At 38.1% G+C, this 16,065-nt stretch overlaps 1 protein-coding gene across 3 annotated transcripts in view; it reads right to left on the minus strand.

The window, feature by feature from the left end:
• Fgd4 (FYVE, RhoGEF and PH domain containing 4) overlaps nucleotides 1-16,065 on the minus strand; it is a 231,056-nt gene that overhangs the window by 5,102 nt on the left and 209,889 nt on the right. For all 3 annotated transcript variants that reach the window (XM_045151259.1, XM_045151258.1, XM_004663222.3), the window contains 4 exons: nucleotides 4,138-4,168; nucleotides 3,587-3,679; nucleotides 2,535-2,660; nucleotides 991-1,131 (listed from right to left, as the gene is read on the minus strand). In XM_045151259.1, coding sequence (XP_045007194.1) covers nucleotides 991-1,131; nucleotides 2,535-2,660; nucleotides 3,587-3,679; nucleotides 4,138-4,168 — 391 coding nt within the window. The remainder of the gene's footprint in view (nucleotides 1-990; nucleotides 1,132-2,534; nucleotides 2,661-3,586; nucleotides 3,680-4,137; nucleotides 4,169-16,065) is intronic.

The raw sequence follows: 16,065 nt of genomic DNA on the forward strand, positions 1-16,065 counted from the left end.
TTATTCTTAATTAATTAATTTATTTTATTTGAGAGAGAGAGAATTGATGCTTCAGAGCCTTCAGCCACTGCAAACAAACTCCAGATGCATGAACCACCTTGTGCATCTGGCTTACATGGGTCCTGGGGAATCGAACCTGGGTCCTTTTGCTTTGTAGACAAGTGCCTTAACCACTAAGCCATCTCTCCAGATCATCAACTGCCTATTTTAATGTGAAAGCTGAAGTGTACCTGTTAATTTGTGTCTCCAGTCCATAAGTGGGACATGAACTGGTATGCTCTAGAATAGTAGTTAAAACTTCTAGAAAAGGCTCAGAGAATGTATTTTTGCAGGCCAAGAGGCCAAACCAAAAATACTGTATAGGTATGTCAGATAATAAATCTTTAATCTAAATTTGAAACTTTTCATTCAGTGGTTTTCAAAGCCAATATGATGAAATTGAAAGAAAAGATTTCCCAAAAAGAAAAGATAGCACAATTTGGGCACATAAGAGATGCCAATCAATACACTAATATTTGGCTATGGCTTCTACAACAAAACTAACCATTACACCTTCCTATATAAGCAACCAGAATCCCCAAAGTTAACTAAATAAAATAAAAATATAATCTTTGCTCAGTGTGATTCTACATACTAAGTTTTATTTATTTATTTATTTATTTATTTATCTAATTATTTATTTATTTATTTTATGGGCACACCAGGGCCTCCAGCCACTGCAAATGAACTCCAGATGCATGCGCTCCCTTGTGCATCTGACTAACATGGGTCCTGGGGAATCCATCCTCGAACCGGGGTCCTTAGGCTTCACAGGCAAGCGCTCAACCACTAAGCCATCTCTCCAGCCCCATACTAAGTTTTAAAATAATACTAATGCTAAGAAAAATGCTAAATGCTAAGAAAAGGAGAATACATTTGCATTCCTTATGGTGAAGAGATTCTATGTTGTCTAAAAATACCTAAAGAAACCCAATATTTAATATTTCATACCTCTAAAATTCCTTTCCTTTTCTTTTCTTCATTGTCTGTGAATCCACTTATTATTTGAAAACAGTCTTTACAAACTTTGCTCAGTTTTCCACCATCATACTCAAGTTGAGCTTTGTAGTCAGAACACTTCCAACAAACCACCTTGAATTTAAATAATATATTTAAATGATATTTAAGGGGCAATAAGGATTAGGCAGTAATAAAGCTATCAAAAAACAAAAAAAGTTCAATATAAATAGGCAGATTTTTATTAGACTAAGAACATCTCAAAAAATATATATATTTTGTGTGTGTGTGTGTGTGTATGCCTGCTCATCCCTTTTGGCATCTAAAGATATCACCTACCCTAGATGTATCAGCCCATCCTTCTCAACCTGTTCCCCTCTCAGTCTTGCCTCTCACGTAAACTGCTACAGCCATCTAAATAGTCGTAGCCAACTGGAATCATGCAAGTCATTTTCAATGCCTATCTACCCACTGCCACAGATTACCACATTACTTTCTTCCCACTTTACCTGCTCAGTATTTCTTTAACTTACTGTATGAACACTCAAGTCTAAGCTCTCAGCACTCGCTTTAACTCTTTTATAGCTACCTGACTGGTTCCTGTAGCATTCTTAGCATCTTCCAGGCCTTTACACTAATGCTCCACAAGATATTTCCCAACCAGCGGCCAGATGCACTCTTTAAGACATGAGTCTGATCCTTTTCTTGCTAAAAATGCTTTGGTCTTTTCTTTGCTCTTGGTTAAAGAATAAATTGTTAATTGTAGTCTATAAAGTACTGTTTAATTAGCATTTCTTCTTCTTCTTCCTCTGAGTCTTCAATGACACTGGCTTTCTATATCCCTAGAAGTACCACATCCTCTTCCTATTCTGGGAAGAAGTTCCAAGTTTCCTTCTTCCTGGAAGAAGGCTCTTCCAACTTCTAGGCCAAACCCTGACCCTTATAACTCTGCTACTAAAGTTGCCTTTTAGTCACATCACTGATTAGTTTTTAATTATATACTTGTGTGATTATTTAGCTGTCTGTTTCCTTTACAGGCATAAACATGACAAGAGATGGTCCTTGAATATTCTGCTTACCAGGCAATCTCACAGAGGGAACAAGCTCTGTCTTACTTGGCACAGACGCTCACTATGTGTACACCTCCACCTGACCCCCTTTCTAGAATGACCTCTTTCTCACCTCTTAGCCACCAGAATATTTATCAACTCCTAACACATGCCTTCTTTTTTTCTAATTACAATTGGTTCCACATCTTCTCTTATTACTAAAACTCTCCATTTTAATTTCCTGGTTGCTTTCTTATTCCCTTCAAAATTTACAATTCTTGTTCATTTTCTCAATTTCAGTGTAAACTTCATGAAGCCAAGGGTTATTTTGTCCACTGAATTTTTTTTTTTCCAATGGCCCAACAGGGTATTTTGCATGTAACTGGCTCCAAAATAGGCTTATTGATCAAGTGACTGTTAATTTCTTTGTTCTTTTCCAAGGAGCACCCTTATATATTACTAGCAACCTTACTAAGGAATCTCACTTACATGTCCACATGCTCGACAATGGTGCCGCCTTCTTGTCAGCGCATTGAAAGATTCTTTGCATTTCATACACATTGTCACTTCATTATCTCGGATCCATCTTGGGGCTCTTTTTCCCAGCTCAGCAGTCTAAAAGGGAAAGAGAAATGATTTTAATAGGAAAAAGCCCTTAATATTCCTTTTTAAAAAATTTTGTATTTATTTTTAACTTTTTAATTGACTTATTTGAGATAGAGAAAGGAAAGATACATAGACAGACAGACAAGACAGATAGAAAGATAGATAAAGGGAGGGAGAGAATGGGCACAACAGGGCCTCTAGCCACTGCAAACAAACTCCAGATGTGCGTGTGCATGTGTCATTTTGTGTATCTAGCTTTATGTGGGTACTGGTGAATCATACCCAGGTCATTAGGCTTTTCAGGTAAATGCAGTGATCGCTGAGCCATCTTTCCGGCCCCAAATTACCCTTATTATTTCCTCTTAAAAGCTTCTCCACATCCTTTTCTCTTTCTCCCCCTTTTGGCTTTTTCTTGATAGGGTCTCTCCATAGACCAAACTGATCTGGAATTCACTCTACAGACCCAGGCCTCAAACTGCCTACCTCTGCCTCCCAAGTGCTGGGATTAAAGGTGTGCCCCACCACGCCCTTCAAAAGCAGTTTTAATAATCCTATTTGAGCCCTGTTCTGAAATTCAAGATTCAGGGAAAAAAGACAAAGTTTCAAAGTACTTCAAGGTGCTATTATATACATCTAAGAAGGAATCATATCTTAAAAATAGCCACTTTTGATATTGCAAGGGAAAAGGCTGGTTAGTGACAACATTATACACTACTTTTACAACTACAAAGAGATAAAAGATCTTAAAGTTAAGAATTTAAGTCCATGTGGTGGCACATGTCTTTAATCCCAGCACTCCAGAGGCAGAGCTAGGATTGTTGTGAGTTTGAGGCCACCCTGAGACTACACAGTGAATTCCAGATCAGCCTGGGCTACAGTGAAACAATACATGGAAAAAAAAAACAAAAACAAAAACAGAACTTAATGCAACTTACTGAAACTTCTAAGTGAATGTCATTATCCTTGGCAATTGCATTTCTAAAGGTTTCATGCCTTTGATGAAAGGCGTCTATAGTCTCCTGAAGGGCCTGAAAGAGAAAAGAAATCCAAAGCAGAATGTATTATAAATATATGACACATATACTTTATTAAATATTTATAATGGGAGTCATCTTTAAAATTAAATGGGGGCTGGAGAGATGGCTTAGTGGTTAAGCGCTTGCCTGTGAAGCCTAAGGACCCCGGTTCGAGGCTCGGTTCCCCAGGTCCCATGTTAGCCAGATGCACAAGGGGGCGCATGCGTCTGGAGTTCGTTTGCAGAGGCTGGAAGCCCTGGCTCGCCCATTCTCTCTCTCTCCCTCTATCTGTCTTTCTCTCTGTCTGTCACTCTCAAATAAATAAAATGAACAACAACAACAAAAATATATATATAAAATTAAATGGACTTGTTCTGAGACTATGTATAATAAAACAGAACAGTGTGTGTACATTTCTATAAGAACAGAGGTTCCACAAAACCAAAAATAAAAGTAGAAGTCAGGGTTACCTTGATCCATTCTTCTTTGTCTTGCTCAGAACTAAAAACAAAACAAAAGTACAGTGAGTGACAAGACCCCTCGTGAATTACAGTTGGTGGATCAAACTATGCTTTAATGTTGCTCCAACTTCCTGAAAAGTCCAGGAATGCCTTGAGTGGAATTACTGCAAATAATTAGATCATCTCTTTGATAACTGAACATTCTTCTTAACACAGAATTGGTCTACCTACTAACTCTGGTACCCACGCATTTGGGTGGAGTGAGGTTCAACTTCAATAAACTTCTGTGATGTAGCTGTCTGTATCAGGAGATTCTTCTGTATGTTGTCTAACATACTGGGCATTCAACAACTAATATTGTAAATTTCTAAAACATATAAAGGTTATTAAAAGGCTACTAGTCACAGTCCATCATGGAAAAGGTTAAAATTCTTTTGAAATGCCTTCTATTATTTTTAAATCATCTTTGAAAGCTTCCAAGGAGCTACTTAACATTTCCTTTGACAGTATTATTTACTCTTCCTAGCCTCAGGGGGTACCATACTTTACCCACTACAGACAAAGCTGAACATTTAAAAAGTAGATTAGGGCTGGAGAGATGGCTTAGCAGTTAAGCGCTTGCCTGTGAAGCCTAAGGACCCCGGTTCGAGGCTCGGTTCCCCAGGTCCCACGTTAGCCAGATGCACAAGGGGGCGCACGCGTCTGGAGTTTGATTGCAGAGGCTGGAAGCCCTGGCGCGCCCATTCTCTCTCTATCCCTCTATCTGTCTTTCTCTCTGTATCTGTCGCTCTCAAATAAATAAATAAATAATTAAAAAAAAAAGTAGATTAGTGGAGTGTAGAGCTTAATTTTCCTTAGGATGAGAAAAGTTCCTTGCTGTAATCAAGTTTTCTTTTGTCTATTAGAATACATTTATTTATTTCCTCTCTTTTGTAGGTAGCTTATATTGCATTTGGAAAATCTATTTGAGTGGACTCTGAATTGGGTCTTATGTGACGACAAGTTGTTACCTTGTGACAAAGCGTTCAATATTTTTGGTTAGTTTTTAAAATTTTTTTTGTTTATTTTTATCTTTTCAGGGTTTAAACATGGTCTTCACATCCTCAGACCTCTTTATGTTTTTTTTCCTTCAATTTTTTTATTATTAACAACTTCCATGATTATAAAAATTATGCCATGGTAATATCCTCCCTTCCCCCACTTTCCCCTTTGAAACTCCATTCTCGATCATGTCCCCTCCCCCTCTCAATCAGTCACTCTTATTTTGCTCTCATGATCTTTTCCTCCTCTTATGATGGTCTTGTGTATGTAGTGTCAGGCACTGTGAGGTCATGGATATCCAGGCCATTTTGTGACTGGGGGCGCACGTTATAAGGAGTCCTACCCTTCCTTTGGCTCTTACATTCTTTCCGCCACCTCTTCCGCAATAGACCCTGAGCCTTGGAAGGTGTAACAGAGATATTGCAGTACTGAGTACTCTGTTTACTTCTTTCCAGCACCATGATGCCTTCTGAGTCATCCCAAGGTCACTGCCATCTGAAAAGAGAAGATTCTCTACCAAAAGTGAGAGCAGCATTATTTTAACCATATGAACAAAGTGACAAAGTGTCCAATTTTAAAATTTAAAATTTTAAAATTTTATTTACTTATTTATTTGCAAGAAAGAGAAAGAGGGAGAGAGAGAATGGGCACATCAGGACCTCTAGCCACTGCAAACGAACTCCAAACACATGCACTACATTGTGCATCTGGCTTATGTGGGTCCTAGGGAATCGAACAGAGGTCCTTTGGCTTTGCAGGCAAATGCCTTACCTGCTAAGCCATTCCTTCAGCTCAGTGTTCAATGTTTTAATTGATATCCCACAATGTCAGATACTTTCAGAAAATGCAAAATTAAATTTATTGTTGAAAAAATTATAAACATATTAAAACTTCAATGACAATCCAATTGCTACTGAATATAGACAGATGGCATTATACTACTTATAAAAAGTTGCCTTTATTTAAAGTATAATTTGGCTCTTCTCTCTCATGATATCAACTGTAATACAAGGTATGAATTATATAGCAGCACTTTCAATTTTATTTAGGCTGTTTAAAATAAATAGCCCATCAGATTTTCCTTCCTTCCTTCCTTCCTTCCTTCCTTCTTTCCTTCCTTCCTTCCTTCCTTCCTTCCTTCCTTCCTTCCTTCCTTCCTTCCTCCCTCCCTCCCTCCCTCTCTTCCTTCCTTCTTTCTTCCTTCCTTTCTTTCTTTCTCTCTCTCTTTTTCAAGGTAGGGTCTCACTCTAGCTCAGGTTGACCTGGAATTCACTGTGTAGTCTCAGGGTGGCAAACTCATGGCGATCCTCCTATCTCTGCCTCCTGAATGCTGGGATTAAAGGCATGTGCCACCACTCCCGGCTTCTTTTTTCTAATATTTTTATTATTTATTTCAGAGAAAGAAAGAGGCAGACAGAAAGGATGTGCATGTGCATGCCAGGGCCTCTTGCCACTGCAAATGAACTTCAGACACATGTGTCAATTACTCCATACATCTGGCTTTATATGGGCATTGAGAAATTGAACTTGGACCATCAGGCTTTGCCAGCAAGCACCTTCAACCACTAAGCCATCTCTAGCCCCCAGATTTACTTTCTTCCCAAAGAAATTCAAGAGGGAACACTTGTCATCAATAGGTAAGAAGGAAAATTAAGTGTTCCCAGGTTTAAAAGTAAGACAGAAACAAGGAATAAAACGTCCGCAATTATTATAGACATCACATGTTAGAAAGAAGCAAAAGAACTCAGCAAGAACTATCTTGCTTGCTTCCTTCCTTCCTTTCTTTTTTGTTTTTTTTTTTTGAGGTAGGGTTTTGCTCTAGTCCAGGCGTACCTGAAATTTACTATGTAGTCTTAGGCTGGCCTGGAACTCACAGTAAACCTCCTACCTCTACCTCTGGAGTGCTGGGATTAAAGGCATGTGCCACTATGCCTGCCTCAGCAAGCTTTCTTAAAGATTGTAGTTACGTTCTTAAAAAATGATAGAAACTGGGCTGGAGAGATGGTTTAGTGGTTAAGCGCTTGCCTGTGAAGCCTAAAGACCCTAGTTCGAGGCTTGATTCCCCAGGACCCACATTAGCCTGATGCACAAGGGGGCGCACGTGTCTGGAGTTCGTTTGCAGTGGCTGGAGGCCCTGGCACACCCATTCTCTCTTCTTCTCTCTCTGCCTTTCTCTTAGTATCTGTTGCTCTCAAATAAATAAATAAAAATGATAGAAATTATATTTTTTATATATCTGTGTTATTTCACACTACAACACACCAATTTTACATACTTTGTCTTTTCTTTTTTCTTTCTTTTTTTTTTTTTTTCAAGGTAGTGTCTCACTCTAGCCCAGGCTGACCTGGAATTCACTATGTAGTCTCAGGTGGCCTCAACCTTACTGCGATCCTCCTACCTCTGCCTCCTGAGTACTGGGATTAAAGGCATGCGCCACCATGCCCATCCAATTTTACATACTTTTATGTGGGAATTTCTGCAAACTAGCAAGACTGGTTGCCACAGTATTTTTCTTTTTCTTTTTATCCTTTCAAAGAACCAACTCTTTGTTTCATTGATTCTTTGGATTGTTTTCTTTGGTTTCTATTTCATTAATTTCTGCCCTAATCTTTATTATTTCTTCCTGTCTACTGATTTTTGGTTTGCCTTGTTCTTCTGTTCCCAAGGTTTTAAGGTGAAGCATTAGGTCGTTCACTTGAGACCTTTCCAATTTCTTAATATAGGCACTCAAAGCTATAAACTTCCCTCTTAGGACTACCTTCATTTTGTCCCAAAGGTTTTGGTTTGTTGTGTTCTCATTATCATTTGCCTATGAATTTTGTGATTTCCTTCTTGATTTCTTCATTGACCCATTTATCATTTAGTAGTGTATTGTTTAGTTTCCATGATTTTCTGTATGCTCTATAGCCTTTCTTGCTATTGATTTGTAGTTTGGTTCCATTGTGGTCAGATAGAATACAAGGAATTATTTCAATTTTCCTGAATTTGTTAAGATTTGCTTTGTGTCCTAATATATGGTCTATTTTAGAGAATGTTCCCTGTGCTGCTGAAAAGAATGTGTATTCCGTAGCATTTGGATGAAATGTCCTGTATATATCTGTTAGGTCCATTTCTTCTATGACCTCATTTAATACAGATGCCTCTCTGTTTATTTTTTGCCAGGATGACCTGTCAATTGATGAAAGTGGGGTGTTGAATTCCCCCATTACCACTGTGACTTTAGTTCAAGTAGCATTTGTGTGATGAAATTGGGAGCTCCCATGTTAGGTGCATATATGTTTAGGATTGTAATGTCCTCCTGTTGGAGTGTGCCCTTAATCAATATAAAGTGACCTTCCTTATGTTTCCAAATGTTGGACTGAAGTCTACCTTGTCAGATAATAGGATAGCAACCCCTGCTTGTTTTCTAGGCCCATTTGCTTGAAACACCATTTTCCAACCTTTAACCCTGATATGGTCTCCATCCTTTGCAGAAAGGTGAGTTTCTTGGAGGCAACAAACTGAAGAATCTTCCTGCTTAACCCAGTCTTCAAACCTATGTATTTTGGTTAGGATAGTAAGAGATATTATGTATAATATGATGAAGAATGGAATTTCAAAGCGGAAAGTGTGTGGGGGGAGGTATAACCATGGGATATTATTTATAATTATGGAAAGTGTTAATAAAAATTGTGAAAATAAAAAAAATATTACTTTTTGTAAAAAATATATTCAACTTTAAAATGTGTTTAATTATACAATATTGTACAATTAAAAGCCATGACATAAAAAAAGAGACATTGTTCAAAGGTGTGTATTTATTTTTGCCATTTTTTGTAGTTCTTCCAGTTTTACCTTTGCTCTCTTGTATTAACTAGTATTTGAGCATGTTTTTTTTTTTTTTTTTTTCCCCCAGGTTCCTTATATGTGTACTTTTCTTTCTCTTCAGCATGGAGGAGGATTCTTTCAAGTATTTTCTGTAGAGCTGGCTTTGTCTTCAAATATTCCTTTGGCCTGCTTTTGTTAAGGAATGTCCTTATTTCCCATCTATTTGAATGGATAGCTCTGCAGGATATAGTAATCTTGGTTGGCAGTTGTTCTTTCAGAACTTGGGATACATTATCTGAAGCCCTTCTTGCTTTTTTTTTTTTTGAGGTAGGGTCTCACTCTGGTCCAGGCTGACCTGGAATTAACTCTGTAGTCTCAGGGTGGCCTTGAACTCATGGCAATCCTCCTACCTCCGCCTCCCAAGTCCTGGGATTAAAGGTGTGCACCACCACGCCCAGCCCTTCTTGCTTTTAAAGTTTGTGTTGAGTAATCTGATGTGATCCTGATGGGCTTGCCTTTGTATGTAACTTGATTTTTCTCTCTAACTGCTTTCAATATATTTTCTTTGGTTTGTATGTTTGGGTAGTTTAATTATAATATGGCAAGGAGAGGTTCTTTCTAGGTTTTGTCTGTTTGATGTTCTAAAGGATTCCTGTATCTGCATTGGCATCTCTTTCCCAATTTTGGGGAAGTTTCCTTTTATGATTTTGTTGAAAATGCCTACTATGCCTTTGGAGTGAAATTCTTCTCCTTCTACTCTACCCTGAATTCTTATGTTTGATCTTTTCATAGTGTCCTGAGTATCCTGAAATTCCCATTCATACTTTCCTATTAGTTTTCTCTTTGTTGAACTGTATTAGATCTGCCACTTGATCTTCTAGTTTAGATATTATGTCCTCTCCTTCATCCCTTCTACTGGTGAGATTTTGTACAGAGGTTTTTTTTTTTTTTTAATTTCATTGACTGTGCTCTTCATTGCTTGTAATTCTGACTGGTTTTTCCTTATTATTTCTATTTCCTTATTTATGTCTTATATTGAACTCTTTGTTTCATTAAATTGGTTTCCTGTGTCTTGTTTGATTTCCTCTTTCATTCCTTTGATTTACTCTTTGACTTCTTTGGCCATATTTATAACCATTCTTTTAAAATCTTTCTCAGGCATTTCCTCTAATTCATTCTCACTGGAGGTCATTTCTGATGCATTAATACTTTTTAGTGGATTTATATTGTCTTGATTTTTGGTGTTTCTTGTGTTATAATGTATATATTTTTGCATCTTGGGTTAACTTAATGCTTGGATTTTCTAGTTAGCTGCAGTATTATTAGATGTATCAACCTGATGTTATGTATCTTCAGGGTAGGAGCTTAATGCGTTAGGTATGGCTCTTAAGAGTCTCAGAGTATCTACAAAAGTGACCCTAGATGTTGGGTTTGTTTGCTATGAGAGTATTCAAGTAGGCTGCGTGGAACAAAATATAGGCAGATTCTAAAATTTCACTAAACAATGTACACATTCAATGAAAAACAGCACAGAGTATTAATACAAGAGTAGATATTATGACAACCAGATCCTCTAACAAAGACTCAATCCCTTAGGGTGTATGTTGCCTCACACCCTTAATCCTGTCAACTAGTAGGCTAAGATATCTGGTCTGTTGAGGGTTCCAAGTCAGCTTGTCACCAAGTGAGACCCTTCTGTAGTGAACAACAAAAGAGGAAAAAAATCCACTATAAATCAGGAAGCAACAAATAATAAGCCCAAAATATAGCTTATTTAAGAATGGCAAATCCGACCATCCATCAGATTTAACATATAATTTATCCTGATATGGAAGGTGCAATTAGCACTTCCAATTCAAATCTATATACCAGGCTTATTTGGTGGGTACTGACCTGGTGTAATCCCAGTTACCTTTTGGGATGATTTTGGTCTCAGTTATGTTGTGCTCCTGCTTGGGTTCGTCTTTGGTGCACTGTGGGTTCAAGTAGGCTGGCTGGGTCACTGGATCACTGCTCTGGTTGCCGGTGCTGGGTGCTGTGATCTCCCTTCCCCAGATCTCTGGTGTTTGCTGGTGCTTGTGCTGGTGGTGAGGGAGGGGAGGCTGTGGATTGTGGCTCTAGTTCTCCCACTGGTCCATGTGATCCTCTACCTTGTGATCTGGTCCTCTGTTGGTGGCTGCGGTCCTACCTTCACATTTCTTGAGTTTGTGAGGAGCACTGGTGTGAGTGGAAAATTATCTCACCTGGCTTTTCCTATGGCTCAACTTGAGCCTGGCAGCTGTGCCCCGTGGACCTGGTGCTGCCATTGCTGAAGCTGCTTCTGCCTGCCTGTGTGGGCTTGAGATGCTCTGGATCTCTCCTACTTCTCTGCTGCAGTTGGTAATTTCTTATATACCTCACTTTTTAGTAGAAGAGTATTTTTTGTTTATTTTAATTTATTTATTTGAGAGTGACAGAGAGAGAGAGAAACAGAGAGAGACAAGGGCAGATAGAGAGAGAGAGAGAGAGAGGGAGAGAGAGAGAGAGGGAGAGAGAGAAAGGAAGATAGAGAGAGAATGGGCACGGCTAGAACAGCTGCTACAAATGAACTCCAGACGCGTGCGCCCCCTTGTGCATCTGGCTTGTGTGGGTCCTGGGGAATGGAGCCTCGAACCGGGGTCCTTAGGCTTCACAGGCAAGTGCTTAACCACTAAGCCATCTCTCCAGCCCAAAGAGTGTATTTTGCTGTATTTTTTTTTTTTTTTGGCTTTTTCTCCCATAGGCTGCTTTGGCATGGTTCCTACACCATCTTAACTGGAAGTTTTTTTATTTTATTTTATTTTATTTTATTTTATTTTATTTTATTTTATTTTATTTTATTTTATGAGAGAGAGAGAGAGAAAGAGAAAGAGCAAATAGAAAGAGAAAGAATGGGCACCTCAGGGCCTCCAGCCACTACAAACAAACTCCAGATACATGTGTCACCTTGTTCATCTGGCTTATGTAGGTACTGAGGAATCAAATCTGGGTCCTTTGGCTTTGCTGGTAAGTGCCTTAACTGTTAAGCCATCTCTCCTGCCTGCATTTTTCCTTTTCTTGAAGCAGTGTCTCACTCTTAAGCTCAGACTGACCTGGAACTCACTCTACCCCATTCTAGCCTTCAACTCACTATGATTCTCCTACCTCAGCCTCTAGAGTACTGGAATTATAGGTGTAATCATCATGCTTTGCTGTTTAAGTATATTTACTAAAGTCAACTTAATGTATTTTAAAGACAGCAAACTTCAAAGTTTATAATGGGTCTCTAAATGTTTTACAGTAATTTATATCATAAATAGGAATTACTTACATTTAAATACACAGTGGAATTCTTTAGAGTCATGCTTTTTTCTTTTTTTTAAGGTAGGGTCTTGCTCTAGCCCAGATTGACCTGGAAGTCACTATATAGTCTCAGGGTGGCCTTGAACTCATGGAAATCCTCCCAAGTGCTGGGCATATGCCACTACACCTGGCCTAAAGTCATACTTTCAACTAATTTTGTCCTAAGGCCTCACATTTTGCAATCAAGCAAGGAAGCAAAGTCTATCACTGAAGGAATGTGTGGAGTGTTCAGGAATACCGAGAATCTATCACAGGGCTAGAGAGATGGCTCAGTAGGTAAAGAGGCTTGTTTGCAAAGCCTGATGGTTGAAGTTTGGTTCCTCATTACTGAAAAGAATACTTCACATGGAAGAGAAGGAGAAATATATTCAAGAGGCTACAGGAGGGAACACCAATAAACATGCTAGAACAGTTGTTAGGCAAATGAAGGTAACGAAAAAACCAAACACCACATCATCATCCACATGACAAGGAATAACTCACACTGTTCAATAATAACTCTGAATATCAATGGTCACAACTCCCCAGTCAAATAACACAGACTTAACAGGCTAGAGCAGAAAAGAGAGTCCATCCATTTGCTGTCTTCAAGGAATATACCTCACAATTAAATCCAGATATTACCTGAGGGTGAATGGGACCAGGGAACAAACAGGTATTGCTATTCCAATATCTGACAAAATAGACTTCAAACCAAAATTAATCAGAAGAGATAAAGAAGGTAACTTAATACTGGTCAAGGCAAAATCCACCACAAGAACATTACAGTTCTAAACATACATACACCAAACACAGGAGCACCTAATTTTGTAAACAAATTCTACTAGATATAAATTCAGCTCTTGGTTGGGTGATTTCTACCAGCAATGTGAACTGGACTGCAACAGTCATGCTGCAAAAGAAACCATAAGAAAGAACTGGATTGTTTTGTCAGAGATCATTAACTTTGCTATGCAAAGGGCCAAATAGTATCCAATGTACTTAATGCCTCTGGGTTTTATGGTTCCTGTCGCAACCTCTCAGATTTAAAAAAAAAAGTGGAAAAAAAAAATAAATTCAGAGATAAATCCCAACACAATAATAGTCAGCAACTTCAATAGGTAGTAGCCTCTAGTAGGCAGGTTATCTAGACAAAAATAAGCAGTGAAACATTGGAGTTAAATGATACCAAAGATCAAATGACCCTAGCACATTGACAGAACATTTCATCCAAACACTATAGGACATACATTCTTCTCAGCATCCAATGGTACTTTCTCTAAAATAAAGTACATAATAGGACACAAAGCAAGTCTTAACAAATTTAGGAAAATGGAAATAATTCATTATATCTTAACTGACTGCAATGCACAGTGCAATAAAGCCACAAATTTAACAACAATAAAAAATATAGCAAATACACAGACTCTTGGAGATTAAAAAAAAAAACAGTAAACAATGGATTGGTCATTGAAGAAATCAATAGGGAAATAAAAATGTTCTGAGAACTGAATGAAAATTAAAGTATACCATGCCAAAACCTCTGGGTCACATTGATGGCAGCCCTAAGAGGGAAGGTGATAGCAATCAATGCCTGTATTACAAAAACAGGGACACCTCAAATAAATAACTTGGAAAGCCTTGAAAAAAAAAGAACAAACTAAGCCCAAAAGGTCAGGAAAAGAAAAAGTAATTGAGATCATGGCAGAAAGCAAAAACAAGGAAAAAAAAAATTAAAACAAAGAGTTGGTACTTTGAAAAGATAAACCCACCTTGAAAAACAAAACAAATCAAAGCAACAAAAAAACCCCACAAAAATACCACATTTCACCAAACTGGAAAATTTAAAATAAATGGATGAATTTCTAGATGAACATAACTTGCCAAAATTAAAGAGATGAGATAACTAATTTAACCAGATTTATAATAAGCAACAAGAGTTATATGGTACAAAAAAATTTTCAAGGGCAGAGAAGATGGCTCAGTGGTTCAAGGTGCTTACATACAAAACTCATAGCCTGGGTTCAATTCCTAAGCCACTTACATAAGCCAGATGCAGAGTGACATGATGCTTATTCAAAGGCGCACCAGGCCTTTGTTGTGGTGTACACAACAAATAAATGAAATAAAAAAAATCTCCCAGGTAAAAACATTCCAGGTCCAGATGAGTTCTCTGCATTATTATATCATAGCTTTAAAGAACTGAAACCACTGCTTCTCAAATTATTCCATAAAACAAAAGGGAAGGAGTCTTCCCTAACTCCATCTGCCAAACTAGCAGTACAGTAATAAAATAACCAGATAGAAATACTACAAAAACAAACAAACAAACAAAACTACAGATCAGTATCTCTTATCAACATAGATGCAAAAATTCTCAATAATAGCTGGGCATGGTGGCGCATGCCTTTAATCCCAGCACTTGGGAGGCAGAGGAGGATGGCTGAGAGTTCGAAGCCACCCTGAAACTACATAGTGAATTCCAGGTCAGCCTGAGCCAGAGTGAGACCCTACCTCAAAAAAAAAAAAAAAAAAAAAAAGTCTCAATAAAATGCTTGCAAACAATTCAAGAACCTATCAAAAAGATTGTTCATCTTGCTGAGTGTGGTGGCATGCACTTTAATCCCAGCACTTGGGAGGTAGAGACAGGAGGATTGCTGTGAGTTCAAGGCCACCCTGAGACTACAGAGTGAATTCCAGGTCAGCCTGAGCTAGAGTGAGACCCTACTTCAGAAAAAACAAAAAACAAACAAACCACAACAACAACAACAAAAAGATCCTTTATAAAGTAGGTTTTATTCTAAAGATGTAGGGATGGTTTAACACATACTTTCTTACCACGCCTGACAGCCCAGATTCAATTCCCCAGCCACCATGTAAAGCCAGATGCAAAAACTGGCCCATGTGTCTGGTGTTCTTTTTTTGCAGTGGCAAGAGGCCCTGGCAGGTGTGTACATGCCCACACACAAACACATAAATAAATTTTTATTTAAAAAGTTATCATATATTAAATAGACTCAAGGGAAGAAATCACATGATTGTTTCAAAAGATGCCAAAAAAGGCCTTTGACAATATCCAACACCCCTTCATGATAAAACCACTGGAGAGATTAGGAAGAGAGGGCACATAACTGAATTTATATATATATATGCATGCCCCCCCACAACAAACTTACAGTCAACATCACACTAAATGGAAAAAAATTAATGGCATTTCTACTAAGATCTAGAACAAGATAAGGGTGCTCACTCTCTTCAAAGCCATTTAATATAGTGCTTGAAGTCTTAGCTTGAGCAACAAGAAAAAAAAATAAGAGATACAGATCAGAAAGGAAGAAGTCCAATTATTCTTATTTGCAGATGCCATGATTTTATACAGGAGACCCTAAAGACTCCACCAGAAAACTCCTAGAGCTAATAAACACTTTCAGCAAGGTAGAAAGATACAAAATTAACAGAAAAATCAGTAGCATTCTTATATACCAATGACATGCCTAGAACAAAATTAGGAAAATAGTCCCATTCACAATATACACAAAAAATTAAATACTTTGAAACATCCCTAACCAAAGCAATGAAAGACTATAACACTGAATGTTTTAAAACACTGAAGAAGGGCTAGAGAGATGGCTTAGTGGTTAAGCACTTGCCTGGGAAGCCTAAGAACCCCGGTTCAAGGCTCAATTCCCCAGGACCCATGTTAGCGAGATGCACAAGGGGGCGCACGTGTCTGGAGTTTGTTTATAGTGG

The sequence above is a fragment of the Jaculus jaculus genome, chromosome 5 (assembly GCF_020740685.1).
Source record: "Jaculus jaculus isolate mJacJac1 chromosome 5, mJacJac1.mat.Y.cur, whole genome shotgun sequence".
Taxonomy (NCBI): Eukaryota; Metazoa; Chordata; class Mammalia; order Rodentia; family Dipodidae; genus Jaculus; species Jaculus jaculus.